The 20,783-nt window shown below is 41.4% G+C and overlaps 1 protein-coding gene across 3 annotated transcripts in view; it reads left to right on the top strand.

Annotated features, from left to right (window-relative positions):
- Positions 1 to 20,783, top strand: part of tn (thin) — a 233,775-nt gene that overhangs the window by 150,793 nt on the left and 62,199 nt on the right. For all 3 annotated transcript variants that reach the window (XM_065236147.1, XM_065236148.1, XM_065236149.1), the window contains one exon: positions 15,991 to 16,131. In XM_065236147.1, the coding sequence (XP_065092219.1) occupies positions 15,997 to 16,131 (135 nt within the window). In that variant the 5' untranslated portion in view covers positions 15,991 to 15,996. The remainder of the gene's footprint in view (positions 1 to 15,990; positions 16,132 to 20,783) is intronic.

The following is a 20,783-nucleotide window of genomic DNA, read 5'->3' as shown; positions in this document are numbered from 1 at the left end:
AAATATTGGCATTTGCCCAGTTTATCCAGTATCTCTGTGATATTGGGTAAAGGGTATTTGTCGTCTATAGTTTTAGCATTGAGTTTCCTATAGTCAACTACTAAACGCCATTTCCGTTCGCCAGATGCATCTGCCTTTTTTGGTACGATCCATATGGGTGATACCCAAGGGGATGTGCTAGGTCTAATGATACCTTGGTCGAGCATTTTTGAAATCTGTTTTTGTACCTCATCTTTATGGACAAACGGATACCTGTAATTTTTAGTATAAGCAGGTAATTCGTCGCATGTTTTTATAGAATGTTTAACTACGTTGGTAAATGACAAATTATCACCGTCCGTGTAGAAAACATTGGGATACTTCCGAAGCAGTTTAAGTAATTTCAAGCGTTCCTCTGAGTTAAGGTGATCAGTTCGCACCTCTTTTCCGATATCTTGTGTTATTTTGGTAATTGTAGGGGGAACTTTTGATGGGAAATCTATTACTTCAAAATTATTTATTTCAGTGGTAATTTTTTCATAGTCTATAGTTTCTACAGAGGGTTCTTGATGTATATTGACAAAGAGTAGATTGGTTTTGTTTTGGTGAACGCTGTATAATCCAGACGGGACATACACTTTGGAAGTAATTTCTAAATCGTTTTCAAGAAAGAAGTCTCCTGAGTTAACAGACGTTGGGATTTCTTGAATCATATGCATTGATTCATGAAAATTTAATTCAATTGTATCAGGAAATTTTTTTTTTAGTTGTATAGTTGTATTGTCCAGAACAAGCGTATTTGCTGATGCATCTATAATGCACCCTAATTTATTAAGAGTTTGAAATCCTATCAATCCATCGAAGAAATCATGGAACTTGAATAGGTGAAATTTCTGGCAAGGAATATTTTTAAAATATTTCGAAAACGGGTTGAAGAATGTATATTGCTCTATCTTGTGTGATCCATTTATGTTCTTCACTTTGTGTTGTGAGCCTAAACGTATAGATTGCAAGGGGACGAATTCAGGAGAAATATAATTTTGATTAGCTCCTGTATCGATAAGTAGTTTAAGGGGAGGTTTTGATTTAGAAAGGATTTCCAAATAAGGAAGGAAACTCAACCCATTTCTTGTTGCCCCACATCTGAAGGAAAATTTATTTCTTCCTCCTGATATTGGTTTTCGTTTTCGGTGAATTCCTCAGTGCCGACATCAACAGAATCAAGATATTCGTCATGCATATTAATTTGATTGCCTCTAACTTGTTTGAAATTTGAAGATGATGGTTTTTCCTGCTTTATAGCGGGGAACCGTGTTCCTGGTTGTAAGGTGTTTTGCATGTGTGGTGGGATTTCCCTGTTTTGATTAAACGGTGGTTTTAATGTAGGGAAAGAATTTGTCGAAAATTGGGGTCGATGCATATAGAACGCATTTTTCATTGGCTGAGGTCTAGATAATACAGGTGGATTTTGTGGTCCAGCTGGTTGCAGATTATTGTGATACCATGCTCCATTTTGATTAGGAGGTGGTTGGAATCGAGGGAATCTAGAATGTTCTGAATTTGATTTTTGACTAGCTTTTGTCCTTTTAGCAGCATTGTCTTGATCTAGGGCATGTTGGTATGCCGAAAATAAACTATCAGGTCTACTGGTTCTGGTAAGTGCAGATATCGGATCATGTAACCCGTCAATGAAAGCATTTGTCATCATACTTTCGTATGTTGCCATAACAGTTGTGGAACAGGGCCTGAGGTTATCGTCCAACATAACCTTAGCTCGAATATCTGCTAATAATCCATCGCAGTTGTAGTAAAAATCTTCCACGCTAAGATAACCTTGCTTCAAGTAAGGTATCCTGCTCAAAATTGTTGATAAATCTCGCTTATCGCCAAATCTTTCTTTTAATGTGTGCTTTATGGCTTCCCATTTGCACTCAGTATTGTTGCTAATTAAGGCTTCATTGGCCTTACCAGTGATTTTGTCTCTGATAATTGATGTCCAGATAGGTAGCACGGTGCGCGTATCACTATCTGGTACAAATTTCTTCGCACACTCTAATTTTTGGTCGACCGAGGCAATCCAAGATGGCAAAGCCTTGATTTCACCATCGTATCCTGGGATCATTTTAATCACGTCAGGAATACGCGTTGCATCAAAAATTTGTTGTGGGCGCTGCTCAACACTTCGCGGGGTGTTTTGCAACGATTCGATTTGCCTTCTTTGTTGAAGCAGCATTTGCTCCAATTCTTCAATTTTGTCCATTAGTGTCTCGGACATTTTTCTTGTTAACATGCACTAATAAAATAATTCACTTCACTGCTTATAAATAATTCACTTTGCTACTAATTTAATTAATTCACTAATTTATTTATGTTGCTGATTTTATTATTTATTTGTTGAGTTTTTAAAGTTAGTTCGCGGCCTATCTGTGATATTTTAGTCCATTGGTTACCACGGGTGGGGCCGCCAGACTGTGTTATTAGTAAGGTTTAGAGGATGTTCAGAAGTAGTAAACCTATGCCGGATTTCTATTTCTGAATTAGTTTTGAAGGATAAAAAAAGGTGGGTACTTACGATTTATTTTTGATCGATGTTCCTTCGATCTGGTTCTTTGTCCGATTTTCCCTCGGACTCCTGGTCAGGTGAATTGTAGTTAAAGTTGACTCTCAGCCGGTAAACCGCCGGTGTTCGTCAGTTCCAAAGTGCTGCTCGGTTCAATCCTTGCTCTCCGGTAATCCCCCGATGATTTCGGATTGATCACTTGCACTGCACTTCACTAAACTTTAACTAAATCACTCCAGGACTACCGACTGCGCCAATTATGTCTCCTAAGGACTTCGGGGTGTTTTTAAAAAGAACTACTGCTCACGTCTACGACTAAAACTGGAATGATTTTTATTGCGTCAATTTGAATTTACTTTGAAATACAAAAGAGCTTCAATTCCTGCAAAAATGCTTACATCTAATTATTATCTATGTACTGTCTACTCCTGCTACCATGCGGTGTCTTGTTGCATCGATGTTGCTGTTGCCATGTGGTGATCGTCGTCGTCACTGTAGCTGCTGCTGAGTTGGCGTTCTTGGTGATATGCTGGTGCATGCTTTCGTGGTCATCGGGGTGCCGATGGGCTGAAGCATGTTACTGATGATGTTGCTATTGTTGTTGTTGTTGTTGTTGTTGTTGTCGACGTCCCCATTCGTACTACGCTGAGACGTTGAGTTTGCCTGGAGATGATGGCCGCGCAATTGAATTCAATGCTAAGGCCACTTGCTGTTGGTTTCGTTGAATTGAGTCCAACCGATGGGTGATGTCTTCTGATGTTGGGATGGTTGCTGATGGGTGGTCCATAACTCGCGTATTTGTCAAGGATAAGCAAATAAGTTAGAGGAATTAAATGGAAATTACAAATCCTTCTCTCTCTCTCTTTATATCAAATAAATCTATGACTTCAGAGTTTACAAGTCAATTATGCGTTTGGTACGATACTTAAGTTCAAAAGCTATTGAACTAAGTCAATGACTAAGAAGCACTCCGACCGAATCAATTTTAATCTTAATCCGATAAGTCGAAGTGAATTCAATGGCGTTTCAATGCGTTAGGCCGAATTTAGAATCCGTAGGCCGAGTTTTGGATCTCCTTTACCAAATCTTACGGTACGTACGGAAAGGTAAATCAAACTAGAAGTCATCTGCAGTGAAAACATTTAATTTAGTGAAAAAAGAAATCCACTGAAAAATAGAGGCAAAGGGCGGGTTGTGCTTAGTAGGCCCAAAAATAGATCTAAGCCCTATTATAAACAGGTAAACTTTTCACCGCAGTTAGACTTCAATCGATAATTACAACCCTAATTGATATCCTCATGCAAGAATCTAAATCTGACATTTTCAACAAAGTGACTTTCGTATAACAAGATTACCTATGACGAATAATGTTCGAAATTCAAGTTTTTTTTTGGCGTCAAAATGGAAATACAAAAAAGTGAAAATCTAGCATCATGGCGCATCCGTCACATTGCTGTCACCGGGCAGTATATCCGGGACACACGGTGGCGATGGGGCAGACCGACCGTAGACTAACCGTGAAGCAGTAAGCAATCATGGTTTCAAAATGTCACCAGAAGCTACGTCAGCTGTTCAATGTCGGGGCGGTCGGACTACGAAACGGAATAATTCATGATTTCCGTTTTCTTCCACGCATTCCCATTTATAGGTAGATGAGCTCAATATGCATCCCACTCACAACGGAGCACCACCAACGACACCATTAGAATATGAAAATCATCCATCTTTCCCAAGGGAACACACTCGTCTGACATTGAAATGTTCAATCGTCAGCGAAACACACATGTATGTGTGCCCATCGCTTTTCCAAACTTAAGTAAATGAACTTGAGTGCGATACAGAAACAGGACTGAGACGCACGCACACACCTCACTGGCGCGCGCGCGTGAATGCTATTTTTGGACGAAAAAGGAAAACTAAAACTGGCAAAACAAACTGCCAAGAGAAAAACGTTCGGAAGTCGGGAAATGCGTCGTCGTTGTCGTCGTCGTCTTTGTTGGTTTGTTTGGTGTGTAAAATTTTCCATTGGATCCAATTGGTGCTGGTAAAAGCCAATGCGAAATCTTGAAGTGGCTCTCATGAATGGGGTTTCTTATTGACTTCTAATTCCGGGGCGATGATGTATTGATGTACTAATGTGGCAAGATGCAACGCGGTTGAGATTGCACGGGTGTCCGAAATGGCCGCTTAAAATAGTTTATTTTATGGCTTGCAAGTGTTCAGATGGGGTGATCATGGTCTAATTATCATAAATTTACTATGCCAGTACCACAGTTCCGGGATGAAAAAGGTATTCAAGGTACTTTTAAGACAGTTTTCCGGATGATATGCACTGTTGCAGTAATTAGACACACCTAATGGTGACTGCCTCTTCGAATTGGATGAAATAATACAAAATGTACTTGCTACGGCTTTTTTTTTCCAGTGGTTTCCTGTGCATTATAAAAGGGAACATTTAGTGAGTGATGGTCAAAACTTGAGTTAAATTATGCACACGTATTGTTTGGTTCCAAATAGTGGACATATCAATTCATAATCCTCTCACAACGCGGCCTCAGTGTGCATTTGAACTTCATGCATACGTAATATCTCAAGATGCTGGTCGTTTAGGAAATTACTGTCTTCGGCATAGTTATTTAGGTGCCAAGGTGACAGTCGCTTTCGTCACCCGATATTAACGGTGATACCAAGACACGATCAGGCCGGCGCCGGTGGTGTTGTGGTAAGCGTGACTGCTTTCTCACTCTGGGTTCAATCCCAGCCGAGGTCGGTGGGATTTTTCTGAGGCATAAAAATCTCTGGTCACGTCTTCCTTCGGAAGGGAAGTAAAGCCGTTGGTCCCGGCCCATGTGTGTTGTGAATGGGTGCGATATCCTACGCAGGTGTGGAAGCTGCCTTCCTGCACATTCGATTGCCGTCAATGGATGGCAATCGATGTCCGTCGGTGATTGGCACTAGATTGCGGAACAGAGACCGACGTTAAATAAAGGAAAAGAAAAAAAAGAACCAAGACACGATCATTGCGGTAGAAGTGGATCTCGTGTAGAAAACCAGTTTTTCCTACTTCCACGAACAGTAGTGACACCTGGCGGTAGCGGGCAAGCGTTTTACACGGAAAATAATTATAATGTTTGTTAGTTTTAGACAAACCAACTCGTATAATTTTAAACCGAGTTGCCAGAACTTATTTCCGAATATCATTATTATCACTACAACAAATCGGCAATACCGATAAGTGAAATAATCAGTACTGTTGAGTAATACTTTCCACCTTCAAATTCGACCGATGCCACCCTGCCAATGGTGGACGATTTAGTTTTGCGATATGGAGAAATTCGACAAATTGTCCATTTCTAGTCACACATTTCTTTTTGCGGTGAAAAAAGAGTCTGTTCACAGGGGAACGAAAGGATGCTTGACGTAGGACCACGATTAGTAGGTACAATTGCTTTTGCGTTTCGTTATTTCAGTTGTTTAAAAAACCTATAATGTTACATCATTAAATACTTAACCTGTTGGCCGACTGTGTAAAATGCAGCGTTTATAGTTTTATGTAGTAGCTCATGTATGTAGTACACGTTAAAAGCAATTAATAAAAATATAAATTACGATTCCAAGACAAATGAGGTCGACTCAAAGTTGTGATTAGTTCACTCATATTCTTGAAAACGTAGGTAACTCATAGACTGAGTAAAACTTTCCGAGCTTTTACAGGAATTTGTTTTCTAATATAAGCAATATCTCAATGTATAAATCAAAATAGGTAAACGGAAACACATGTGATCACATGATTTCTATATGATAAGTCACTTAAATTTCATTTGACACATAAGGTTCATGTGATTTTATGGTGAAATTCCCAATCATGATATCATGAAAATGATGTGAAATTCTAATGAATATTTTCCATTGGATATGTGATTTATTCTTTGAGTGTATGCTTCTAGAATGAGTAAATTTTTTGTCCTTTTTTCTCATATTTGAAAAGATTTATGAGGCTCGGAAAATTTCACTCAGTCTACATGTAAACTACGTTTTCTAGAGTTTGAGTAATTTAAACTTAAATTTGAGTCGATCTTAAAAATATCATATAGTGTGGAAATCCGTCAGTTACTTAGTACTGATCCTTTTGCACGCCAGCAGTGGAGGAACGAGCACATCTTAGTGAGAGATTTAATTTTTCACCAGCTAAATATGGAGAAATCGGCAATCAAAAGAGCAATTTATAAGCCTATTATTACGATTCTAATTCGTGTTAAAGAAGTGTTGATGATCAGGATCAGGATTTTTAAAACGATTCAAGTAGGAAGGAATATCGAAGCCAAGTACGATGTTGTAACGATTTTACAAATACAGTTTTAAAATAAGATATATCTAGCAACATATTCATTACACTTTGCAAAATAATTACACACCTGGGGGAGAAAAGCTTGACATTATATAACACAATTTGCTGATATCGACCTTTTTGCCTTTGTCGTACATCAAGGTGGCTATGATATATCTTGAAAAACACAATTTTGTTCTAAGACCCGGAGAGACGAATGGCTTATATCAATAGACCCATCTCAACGGGATCGGAAAATGTTTCTGTATGCGTTTAAATATGTATATTTATATGTATGTAAGTTCGTATGAGTGTAACTTACTCACTTTTCCCAGAGATGGCTGGAACAAGTTCCAGAAGATGTGTTTCAGATCTCCATAGATTGCTTTTGATTTTTTTCCCGACCGAAATTATAGTTTCGAAGATATGAACAAAAATGTGAATTACAGATTTTACTGGGGAATTCGCAAAAGATTGATATATCAAAAACTCATCATGCGACACTTCAAATAAAATTAGAATTTTACTATAATAATTACGTTCACGCAAACCAACAACATCATCGGATAGGGGCAACTCTCACCTTTCCGAAAGTGGTATTGGTTTGCGTGGGCGTACTTTGGGTCACGTGTAAAAGACCTTAGATAGTTTGTTTACAAATGGTTTCATGCCGTTATCAAATGTTACACCTGATATATTATATCACAAGTGACAGCTGTCACAAAATACCCGCAAAATTGCATTAGAGACAAAATAGCCTTGAAAAAGAACAAATAAAGATTAACCAAATAATCGGACCGCCATTCAAAATGCACTGAAACAAATCGACATGTATGGTTTATTGGATCCATCTTATAACTTATCAATGTCAGAAGATTTATTCATTCTATGTGATGATTGATAGATTCCACTTGATTAATATGCAAACAGCCAACAGCAAACATTTGTTTTGGCATGGTTTTTGGGATGAATATCGCTCCCAATAAAATACATAAATTCAAGAACAACATGTGAAAGGGGCATACAAGCTTTTTGTAAACAAACCTTCTTATGCCCTTTTCTCGCCACCCATATGACACCAACGCAAACCATTATCATCATCGGGTAGGGGAATCCTTACGCTTCCCGATGATGTTGTTGGTTTGCGTGAGCAACTCTCGGTTGGTGAGAAAAGGGCCTATAAAGGTTTGTTTACAAAAAGCTTGTATGCCCTTTTCACATGTGGCTCTTGAATTATATGATTGTATTGCAAATAATTTTCAACGATGTTATCGTACACTCATTAAACATGATAGTTAGTCGAACTAAGTACTGTTTACAACAATGATACTTATAATCTTTACTTGTTATTGGTCCATAAAATAAGGGGTTCCAGAAGAGAATTTATTGAAATTGAAAAAAAAAAGTACTACAATATATTATTTGCTAAAATTATAATTGTAAACCTTCTACATGGCTTATTCAGATTCCCCACTAGTACTGGAACTTTATGAACCAGTTCCATGAACGCATATAATTTGGTCATTGTTTTATTGCACACAGGAGCACTTAGACAGATTGGAACAAAAGACGCCACCGAAATGGAACATAAATTTGTCAGTTCTATTTATCTTCACTCTAGCAAAACGAGCACAACGTTGCACTACATTCCACGTTGGAAGAGTTGATTTTACTTCATGCTAATTGAACGAGCTCAATCTCAAAGTCATTCGTGGCCCAGTGGAACCGAACGAAGACACCGAAAGCATCACACCTCAACAGTCCTGGATCGAATCCCAAATCAGCTACAATAAAATAAAAAAATAACGCAACTGTGAAAGCACTCCACCTTCCCACTGTCTGATCTTCATGTTTCGATTTATTTTTAGAACCGATAAAATATATGTGTCAAAACAAGAAGTAAATATCATGTGATTTTCATATAAATTTTAATTAGATTGTTTTATGACATGTATATGATACTGTGGTGAAATATGAAGCTTATGCTGATGGGTTTGAAATCCATTTCAGTTAATTCTTATAAGTTGACCAATTTTCATTTATCATATGAAGATCATATAAAAGTTACCTTCATACCAGCATTGGAAATTTATCAGATATATATTTTTATATAAAATTTACCTGAATGATTTTAAATCATATCGCTTTCATTGGATTTTCTTATAGTGCAAATTTATTAGACTACCCATAACAGGAATATTGGTTCAGTGTGCTTTGTACACCTGAACTAGTTTGCCACAGACATCAGTATTATATGTACTCAAGCAGCAGCTTAAAGCAATCCACTAGAAGTCAAATGGAAAACTACACTGAACGAAGTATACGCTAACATTCAAATTTAATAAGTTCTATATGAATCTTATAATCATTATATGATGCTCTAATAGAGATAATGTGATTACCCCATAAGAACTATATGAGTTTCATATGATTTACAGCTACCATGGAGGATGTGCTAAATCAGATAGAATGTATGTGATTTTCCAATTTTAAAGTGTTTTCAAGATGGCGGCTAGCAAACAAACTTTATTCGCTGATCTCGGATTTCCTGACGATTAACTAGATAAATTTAATCGTAGGTGCATTTTCTAATTAAGGGACGGATAATTTTACATATCTTAAATTCAGACTTGGTAAAAACACCGCTCGGTGCGGCTCGGTGGCAACCTACTCATGTATGCACAGCACTGGGTTTCTTCGATAAAGCACCCGGTGTCGGTGCAGCATATTGGCACGCCACCGAACCAAAAGAGAAACCCGAACGCGGTGCTACGGGCTTCGGCTCGCCACCGTGCGGCACGGAGCCAGCGGTTCGCTCATGATTTCGTATCGTTCGTTGTTGGTGTTGCGCTATGGTTCCATTTGCTTTTTTGTCAAAACTGAGTTTTTCAATAGAAGTGGTAGCAAGTAGCTCATAGTTTCATTATACTCGATGAACTCAAGAAATTTGTTCTGAAATAGTTTAGAAAAATGGGCAAGCAGGTTTTCCCTTTACATAAGAATCCATGGTGCGAAGCAAACTTAAAACGCGTTCTTAATTGCGTCTGTCATTTCTCTCGACAGGAACAGGGTTCGTTCGGATACGGATGTGTTGGCCATTTCCGTTGGCACCGTCGAAAAATGTTCTCTTCCGGCAAATATAGACATTTTCTGATGGGAATATTCGGTGGAGTGAAAGGATAGTACAAAGTCCGCCATGTTTCACGCACAGTCTGACATTTGCTTATGGATTTTCTCATAGGAGTAAAGAGCTACAGAGTCGCCGTCAACGCCAATTCTCGTCTACGATTATGTTTGGTACATATTGTGCCGCGTTGCGTAAACTAGAGAAAAATTTCTAAATAACGTTATAGTGAAGCAAATTGTATTCGCCAGTGAAAAAAAGAACAACCAAATCAACTTTTAATTGACCTTTGCGGGAAAAAAACTATGGTTTTAAGGCAATAATATTTGCCGCATTAATGCTACATGGTGAAAATCGCTGTTGCATTAATTCGCATTGACGGCATTGGCTTTTCACAGAGTGATAGTTCCTTAGGTGCTGTTCAAAAACTACGTAAACAATGACAAATCTTAAAATTTCAGGGGTTTCAAGAATCCCAAAAAAACTGTATACGTAGTTTATGAACAGCCCCTTTGAGATTTTTCATATGAGCGACAGAGTACGGAACAGCCCCCCATGCTTCACGCACATAAAGGGTGATACGGTCAAAATTTGGTCAAGGGAAAACGCGTGTAAATCGGTGAAATCGCTTATTTAAAAAATCAAATTAAATTTCTTTTTCAAGTTCAATTATTATAAAATTCAGGAAAAATATTCAGTTAGGCTTCCGCTTTTCCAAATCCGAATTGCCGGGCCTTACGCTTGACCCCTGCCATCAGATTTTGTACAGCCACCTTGTCCACCTTCTTCGCCGCAGAAAGCCAGTTTGCCTTGAACTGCTGCTCGCCCTTAGCAGTTTTTTGGTCTTCTTTAGGTTCCGCTTGACAATAGCTCAGTATTTCTCAATTGGGCGGAGCTCTGGCGTGTTGGGAGGGTTCTTGTCCTTGGGAACCACCTGCACGTTGTTGGCGGCGTACCACTCCATGGCCTTTTTACCGTAATGGCAAGATGCCAAGTCCGGCCAAAACAGTACGGAACAACCGTGTTTCTTCAGGAAAGGCAGCAGACGTTTATTCAAACACTCTTTCACGTAAATTTCTTGGTTGACAGTCCCGGAAGCTATGAAAATGCTGCTTTTCAAGCCACAGGTACAGATGGCTTGCCAAACCAGATATTTCTTTGCGAACTTTGACAGTTTCATGTGCTTGAAAACATCTGCTACCTTTCCCCTTCCTTTTGCCGTATAAAACTCCTGTCCCGAAAGCTGCTTGTAGTCGGCTTTGACGTAGGTTTCGTCGTCCATTACCACGCAGTCAAACTTCGTCAGCATCGTCGTGTACAGCCTCCGGGATCGCGCTTTGGCCGTCGTATTTTGTTTATCATCGCGATTTGGAGTCACTACCTTCTTGTAAGTCGATAGTCCGGCTCGTTTTTTGGCTCGATGCACGGTTGTAGACGATACACCCAGCTTATTTGCGGCATCTCGGAGAGAGAGGTTAGGGTTTCGCTTGAAACTACCGGCAACTCTCTTTGTCGTCTCAGCGGCTTCCGGTTTTCGATTTCCCCCCGATCCAGACTTCCTGGCTGTCGACAAACGTTCCCCAAACACTTTAATTACATTTGTAACGGTTGATTTGGCAACTTTTAGCGATTTTGCCAACTTTGCGTGCGAGTAGCTCGGATTTTCGCGATGCGCGAGCAAAATTTTGATACGCTGCTCTTCTTGCTTGGACGGCATTTTGACAACTGAAGAGTGAATTCCAAAATCAAAATAGGAGCAACATTCTACACACACACACACCTTCAAAATGAGGGGTGTTCAGGTTTTTTAAATGCAAAATTGAAAGAAATACGTCAAGTTGATATTGACCAAATTTTGACCGTATAACCCTTTATAAGACTCGTTCTGTGTACATTATTTCCACAAATTCTTAATAATTCCCATATATTTTCATTAGAAAATTATAATTATAAGTACTTGATAATCCGTTACATGTCATTATATTTTCCTATACAATCTATTTTAATATCGCATAGAAATCATATGATGGTTCGAATCGCGAGTCAATTGAATTTCTTTGCTCATTTCATGTAAAAGTCATGTGATGAACTTATAAACACTATCTATATAATTTTCAAATGACTGTCATGTGGATGAAATCCATATGATTTTTTTAAATGGTTTTAAGATGGAATATTCTTAGCGTGTAGCACTATGTGGTAGATTTTGCCAAATAATTTTAGATATATTTGGAATTAGGGCGTAACCGATTTTGTAAAGAATGACTTCTCTACATGATTTGTAGACATTCAAGGCACGTGAAAACAGATTTCGGATTAATCTATAATTTTGTCATAAATACCACTTTAAAGCTATTGACAACTATCACGCTCGTTTGAATGCTGACATTGTATGTTTTAGAGCATCTGCTAAATAAAATTGAAATTTATGTAACATAAAAAACATTTTGTTACGGAAAATTCATCAAAACATGCAGACTAGGATCCCTTGATCAAATAAAATTAGGATTTTACTTGATATCTTTCACCTAAAATTTTCTACTAGTCAGCTACGCATGGCATTAAGGTAAATTTCACCCTGGTGATCAATTTCCCCGTGAATTACGGAACTTGAAATGATTTCAAATTATTTGCTAAGAATAAATACTTCCTCAACATTTTTAATGTCTTCATTTCTGGAATCCTTGCCCACTCGTCTAAATGAAACACATCTGGTGTCACCAATAATGTCTGGTAGAGAGAAGTTTGACAGTGAGCATGCATAAGGGCGTAAACGCGATGATCGATTCTCTTCGTCGATTTTCTCTTCATCGACACACGGAAGCTCTACGAGAAGCTAAATAGTTCGCGCAAAGGCTACGTGCAGCAAGCTGGGGGGGGGGGGGGGGGGGTTGGTGGAGCTGACTGTCAAATACGACCAATCGTCGCCTACCTCGCATATCTGGTTCCAAACGAAAACAAAGCAACGATGGTTTACAAATTTACAAATGGAAAATCAATGAGCGTAGACAGGTGAGGCCTAGTAATGTTGTCGTCTCTTTCGTTCTTCAGCTGATTAAATGGATGACGGAGTTTGACGTCACTCTCCTTCAACCGTTTAAAAAGCGGGAGGATAAAGGTGATGACACATTCACTGAGCCTTACATATTTACGTCTCATTGACGACTGTTCAGTAGGCCGATTTGATAGCACATCCCGCCCCTGGCCGCAAGCCGATATGTGCAAGGACTTGGACGGTAACCTTCTCACGAACGAGTGTGAGGTGATTGAGAGGTGGAAGCAGTACTATGACGAGCACCTCAACGGTGAAGCAGCAGAAAACGAAGGTGGCACGGCAACAGACCTTGGAGCACGCGCAGAAGACGACAGGCTACCGGCCCCTGATCTTCAAGAAGTTGAGGAGGAGATCGGTCGGCTGAAGAACAACAAAGCAACTGGTGTAGATCAACTACCAAGTGAGCTATTAAAATACGGTGGTGAAGCACTGGCTAGAGCACTGCACTGGGTAATTACCAAGATTTGGGAGGAGGAGATATTACCGGAGGAGTGGATGGAAGGTGTCGTATGCCCAATCTACAAAAAGGGCGAGAAGTTGGATTGCTGCGACTACCGCGCGATCACACTGCTGAGCACCGCCTACAAGGTACTTTCCCAAATTCTATGCCGTTGCCTGTCACCATTTGCAAGAGAGTTCGTGGGGCAATCTCAGAAGGGATTCATGGGTGCCCGCGCTACCACGGACCAAATTTTTTTGATTCGGCAGGTTCTGCAGAAATGCCGCGAATACAAGTGCCCACACATCATTTGTTCATCGATTTCAAATCAGCATACGACACAATCGATCGAGATCAGCTATGGCAGATTATGCACGAGTACGGATTTCCGGATAAACTGACGCGATTGGTCAAGGCGACGATGGATCGAGTGATGTGCGTTGTTTGAGTATCGGGGACACTTTCGAGTCCCTTTGAATCTCGACGGGGGCTACGACAAGGTGATGGACTTTCGTGTCTGCCAGAAGAGCTGGGATAGACACGAGTGGCACGACCTTCAAGAAGTCCATCCAGCTTCTTGGCTTCGCCGATGACATCGACATCATGGCCAGGAACTTTGAGACGATGGCGGAAACGTACATCAGACTGAAGGCTGAAGCTAGCCGGATTGGACTTGCCATATACGCATCGAAGACAAAATACATGAGAGGAAGAGGTTCTAGGGAAGACAATGTTAGCCTCCCACCCCGAGTTCAGATTGACGGTTACGAAATCGAGGTGGTCGATGATTTCGTGTGGTGGTTTCACTGGTGACGCACGAAGTTGACTATCTACGGCCACGAGACCTGGATTATGCTCGTGGAGGACCAGGTGGTGGAGGACGGAACGTGGAGGAGTCAAATGAGCCACGAATTGCACCAGCTGCTGGGAGAACCATCCATCGTCCACAGCGAAAATTGGGCGACTGCAGTGAGGTGCACAGCGGGCAAGGTGGATCGACCAAGTAGAAGGTGACCTGCGGACCCTTCGCAGACTACGAGGCTGGCGAACTGTGGCCATGGATCGAGTAGAGTGGAGACGACTTCTTCGGACAGCAGATTTAGTGTATTGGATGACATCCTTAACCCCGCATTAATTTATTTTATCAACAATTTGAGTTCAGAAAAAAAAACAAATAGAATATCCTGAAATTCAGAGAAATTAAGAAAAGTACTCTAATGATCAATATTGACTTGATATAATGCTGCAATTTTGTATGGATTTGGTTCAATTCACAATTCTAGTCGCAGAGCTTGTGGCTGTTGTACCCTATAATTTTTAAAAGGACTACATCCTTAAATATGTTTCCATTTTGTCGAGATCACAACTTTTGATTTTAATCTCTTTCCCTTTTCCCGCACAATTTTTTTCTGGATTTCCTTAGCGTGGTAAGAAAAGACCATAATTTTGATTTGATTTGGAAACGAAACCGATCATAAAAGATCCATGGAGCGCCTCAATATGGCACATGTTATTTCCATTTCTAACGATATAAAACAGTCAAAATCACGACTTTCACCGCAATAACAAACGTGCGCCATTACCCATACGCGATACACATATGAAGGTATAAACCTTAACGGTGCAAATGTGGGTGGTGTTTACGACGATGTCGACGACGTGGTTGTAAATATTGTTCGCTCTTCGAGACGCCCGTCACGAATTTACCTTACCGTGGTTGATAAACATCTAAAACACCGTCGTCGTCTTCGTCATCATCATCATTTTGTCGAAAAACTGAAAGATACAGATATGTGTCAGTCAAACTGAGCGAACGATGTCGGTGCCGTGCATGTCAAGGCTAAGGCGAATGGAGTGATGCTCGACATATGCTCGATTTCGTTCAATATCAACCGACTCGAACGGGTTCAGAATGGTATGATTTCGATTGTATGTTTTTTTTTTCTAAGGGGGGAAAGCTTATTTTTATTCGAGCTTGGTTGTAACACTGCTGTAACCACACACACATTAACGCAGAAATGTTCCGATGAGCTGTGCTACCATATTACGCAGATCCTTGAAACCAGAGAAGTCGAACAAAAGAAAAGCATCACTTCTCGTTTCGAGTTCCGATGAAGCAGTTCTCGAGTGCCATCACTGGAGAATTTCCGTAATGGATCCGGAATACGGACGTGGCTTTGAATGGATTTCGGTAGATGCACGAAAAGCACGTCACACCTTCAAAGCAATTCTTCCGGAAAGCACATCTTACGCTTAGTGAAAGCACCACTACCACCATCGCGTGCTATTGTTTTAATGTAGGTACCAGCCGGGCCTGTTTGGGCTGTCGTGTATTTCCATCGTCATCTGGTTCCAACACTTTTCCGTCGAATTAAATATAATGTAGTGGAAATGCCGCCGGCTTTCGCCATCAATTATTGTTACACGATACGCACTGAAGCAGCATATCCCATTGAAGCGTTCTTATTTTTACTGATATGGTTATTTCCCCTTTCTCTCGTTTCAGTGAAAAATGGAGCAATTTGAACAACTTTTAACGTGTTGCGTGTGTCTGGATAGATACCGCAATCCGAAGCTTCTACCATGTCAGCACTCGTTCTGCATGGAGCCGTGCATGGACGGCCTCATCGACTACGTGAAGCGACAGGTGAGTACGTGGGTGGGCTTTCGGTGAATCTCAGCTCGACAGAAGACCGAGTGGTGGGCAATACAAATGATGCCGAGCGAAAACGCACCTGGTACCGCGGATGGGCCACGTTGAATGATAGACAGTCAAAAACATACACTCAACAGATTTTCAAATCAAAGTAGATTAAAAGTTACGCTAAATCGCAACTCTCCTGACCGGCGCATAGCTTGGAATTAAGAGAGAGAGAATACGAACTTAGTATAAAAATATGATACATCATAAGGTATTTTCTGCAAGTATACCAGCCTTGTTTAAACCTGGTTTGTTTGTTTTTGGGGGCTGCCATTGAGATTTTGATTTTATTGCCAATGGATTGGGAAACGAAGTTTGAGGAATCATCGAAAGCAGTTTCTTTTGTTTGTATTAAACTATCAGGTGTCCAAGTCCATCGATGACACAGATCCAACCAGCCCAAAGGTAGCTCCGAGTGCAACAGGTACTTTTCTGGCAAGTCGTAAGAATTATATCCCCCTCGGAAGATTACAAGGAGTTCACTTAATTAACTTAATTGTACTTATTTAAGGAAAAAAAAAATAAAACCCATAAGACGGTAGCCCTAGGTATACACCTTTGGAATTGATGAAACAACCCATAAAAAATGAAAAATATTCCTTTAAAAACATCCAAATGATCCTTTAAGCTCTGAGGTCAATTATCTCGAATATGGTAGAGATGATCGAAAAATCCAACTGACAACCTTTTCTAATTATGCCAAAGAATATTCTGTGAAATGGTTAAAGTCCAGGGGCTTTCCAAATAAAAAAAATGGTGGGGTTGTGTACAAGACAAGACCGCATGGTTGACGTAGACTACGTTAAGCTGCGTAGTGAAATTCTCGTGAATCTTTCTAGATATTGATTTAAAATACAGTAGAAGTAACCTATGATTTCGGTCCTATGTACATATTTTGGATCGGAGAAGAACCAGCCCAGGGCTAAAAGTCTCCTTAATAAAGATATAAAAAAAATTGGATTTCCTACTTAGTAAAACTTGGTTAAACTCAGGACTTCATAAAAATGCGAATACATATTTTATTACATTTGGTTCCTAAATTATACAATAAGATATGAGAAAGGCTTTCTCCAGGTGATTCATTGAAGCATCCAACAATGACCGTCATGACGGCTGATATTCCCTATCACTTCAAGATTTCTAGGGTAGGAGATCGAAGGTATGGTCACCGAAGCAAGCCTGACCCCCGAGATCTTGGCGAAGCAAGCGGTTGGCCGATTCAAGAACCCCTTGCTTCCCACGGTTGAGATACTGGAAGTCCAGAAGCTGGGCTCAGTATCTTTCAGCGAGGGTTAAAAGAGCTTTACCCCTACAGACTCGTTTCGGGTGACCTTTTCTGGTTCAGCCCTTCCTCACTACATCGAGTTGGGAAAACTTCGGCTACCTGTGCGTTTGTTTGTTCCTCGGGTCATGAACTGCCAAAACTGCAAACAGTTGGGACATACGGCCTCTCACTGTGGCAGCAAGGCAAGCTGTTCCAAATGCGGGGAGAAGCACGAGGATGGCGCCTGCACAGTCACTGCACCAAAATGCGTGTACTGTAAGGGAACTCCTCATGGTCTCTCGTCGTGCCCGGCGTACAAACAACGCGGGGAAAAACTAGAACGCTCTCTTAAGGAGCGTTCCAGGCAGTCTTTTGCAGCAATGCTAAAAACAGCCACACCATCAACCAACGACAAAAATCCCTTTGCTGTTTTGTCTGATGACGAGTCTGACTCTGACTTGGCTGAGGAGGGAGTTTCTTTCAGTTTTCCGGAAGGTTCTGCACGGAAACGAAAACGCATCCGTTCGCGGAAAGTTGCAGATAAGGAACCCAAAATCAGATTGCCCAAATCAAGGAGTGATGGAAAAAAGGAAGTTTCAACTCCTCCTGGTTTCCGCAGAACTGACTATACCCAGAATATTCCCTCTCTCCCTTTGGACATCAAAAACCCTTCATCTGGGTTGTTCTCATTTGATAAAATTGTGGACGATATTCTCAAGTACCTCAATATTTCTGATCCTCTCAAAAGCATTGTTCTGGCAATGCTTCCTACTGTGAAGATCTTCTTGAAGCAATTGACATTGTAGTAGCCCCTCATTGCAGCAATCATTTCCTTCAATGGATAATTTTCCAAACGAGGTCAGGGATTTGATCACTGTTCTACAGTAGAATTATCGAAGTCTCATTCCTAAATTAGATCCTTTTAAGTTTTTAGTTCACAATAATGACTGTGATGCATTTGCTCTTTGTGAAACTTGGCTCTCTTCAGATATCGAGCTTCCATTCCTTCTATAGAGTGAATCTTCCACAATTTCCAGGTATTGAAGTTGTCGCATGTCAGGCTATTATTAAAAGTAAGAGCCTTTGCATTGCTTCTGTTTATATTCCTCCTAGAGCCATTGTTAATCGAAAACAACTTTCAGATATCTGTTCGGTACTTCCTGCTCCACGGTTGACTATGGGAGATTTGAATTCCCACAGTACAGGCTGGGGGGAACTGTATGATGACAACCGTTCTCCTATGATATATGACCTCTGTGACAACTTCAATATGACAATTCTTAACAATGGAGAAGTAACATGTTTGGCTGGTCCATCCTCAAATGGAAGTAAATTAGACCTCACACTTTGCTCTAACTCATTATCGTTGGATACAAAATGGTGAGTGACAATCTGGAAGGAGCGATATACCTAGCTCCGGTCCTCACAAGTTCCTACCTCACGCCTCCACGAGTCATATGATCACAAAAGACTGCCAGCTGAAACATGGACACAGCTGGTTGGCGTAGCCTGGGCAATGTTGTCAATCCGACAATAGCAGAGTGAGGAGGTTCGACGCGAACACTGGCGCGGTAACCATAGCACGGTGATAGAGGAAATGCTTCGCCAACCCGAGCGTCTGTTCACCATGGAGATGCGGCTCAAACAGCGTCTGACTGGCATCCAGCGGCTGAATAAGAAATGCTCTTTCCCGGAAGCTACACCTAAGATGGCAGCCCCATCACGGCCGATAGGAGACCTTAGGCCAACCACCTACTGTCTCTGAAACCTTTACAATTGTTACAGAAACCAACAGAGAAAGACATCGAACTGATATAACGGCAACGACTTTTAGCGCAATACAACGGACACGAATTGGATCATGGAATGTATTCACGTTAGCCCAGCAGGGTAAACTGGCACAACTCGCCAACGAGGCGCGACGCATGAAGCTAGAAATCCTGGGACTGAGTGAAGTTCGTTGGCTAAACTTTGGAGAACACACACTGCCGTCGGGACAGATACTACTATACTCGGGTATTCGAGGTGAAAACGCTCCCCGCCATCGTGGAGTTGGTCTCCTACGTAGCGACCAGGCAAGTGCTGCGCTCATCAAGTGGGAGCCTGTTAATGAGAGAATAATCGTAGCCAGATTTAGAACACGGGTTCGTAACCTTACCATAATCCAATGTTATGCGCCTACCGATGCTGCCGAGCTACAGGACAAGGAGAATTTTTACAGTCAACTGAATGCCGTCGTGGATAAGGTTCCAAAGGGTGACATCAAGATCTACACTGGCGACGTCAATGCGAAGATCGGCTCCGACAACACGGACTATGAGCGTGTCATGGGACGCCATGGTCTCGGCGAAATGAGCGAGAACGGTGAGCTGTTTGCAGAATTTTGTGGCAATAACGACATGGTGATCGGGGGCTCGCCAGTGCACAAAGTCACGTGGGTTTCCCGTGATGGACATACCGAGAATCAGATCGACCACATCTGCATCAGCCGAAAATGGAGACGGAGCCTTCTTGATGTCCGGAATAAACGCAGCGCCGACATCGCGTCTTATCATCACCTTCTAATCGATGAAATCCGCCTACGCAAAGCGCGGATCCAGCGACGGGAGTAGAGACTCGGGCGGCGGTTCAACACACGCCGACTTGAAGATCCAGCGGTAAAAAGGTCTTTTGTTCATGAACTTGAGACTTGAGCTGCGGACGTTCCAGAAGGTGGCATCGTAGACGAACAATGGACGGCCATCAAGAATGCCTTTATAGAAATAAGCGAGAACAACTTGGGTGAGCTGCGCACCCAGAGGAAAGAGTGGATCACAGATGAAACCTGGCGGAAGATTGAGGAGCGTAGAGAAGCAAAAGCCGCGATAGAGTGGGCGAGATCCAGAGGAGCCAAGAACGAAGCCCGTCAACGGTACTCGGCTCTAGAGAAGGAAGTCAAGCGCTCTTGCAGACGGGACAAGCGAGCGTGGGTGAACTCCTTGGCCGACGAAGGGGAGAAAGCCGCAAACATTGGCGATATACGCCTCCTCTACGATATCTCACGACGCCTGAGTGGAGCAAGGATGAACCCGAGGATGCATGTGAAGGACACGACTGGACAATTGCTTACCGACCCCACTGACCAGCTGAAACGCTGGTTTGAGCACTTCGAACAACTTCTTCAAGTTTCGACGGCCAACCAGCCATCAACATCTCGGCATGATCCGCCTAGGGTGCGGCGCATCACTCGCGTCAATTCCGAGGCCCCATCACTGCAGGAGATTGAAGCAGCTATCCGAAGCATGAAATCCAACAAGGCTCCAGGGGTCGATCGTATATCAGCAGAGATGCTCAA

Source organism: Ochlerotatus camptorhynchus, unplaced genomic scaffold, assembly GCF_037179485.1.
Source record: "Ochlerotatus camptorhynchus isolate MF236.1 unplaced genomic scaffold, CSIRO-AGI_Acam_v1.1 ptg000530l, whole genome shotgun sequence".
Lineage (NCBI taxonomy): Eukaryota > Metazoa > Arthropoda > Insecta > Diptera > Culicidae > Ochlerotatus > Ochlerotatus camptorhynchus.
This window is presented reverse-complemented; position numbering and strand designations above follow the sequence as displayed.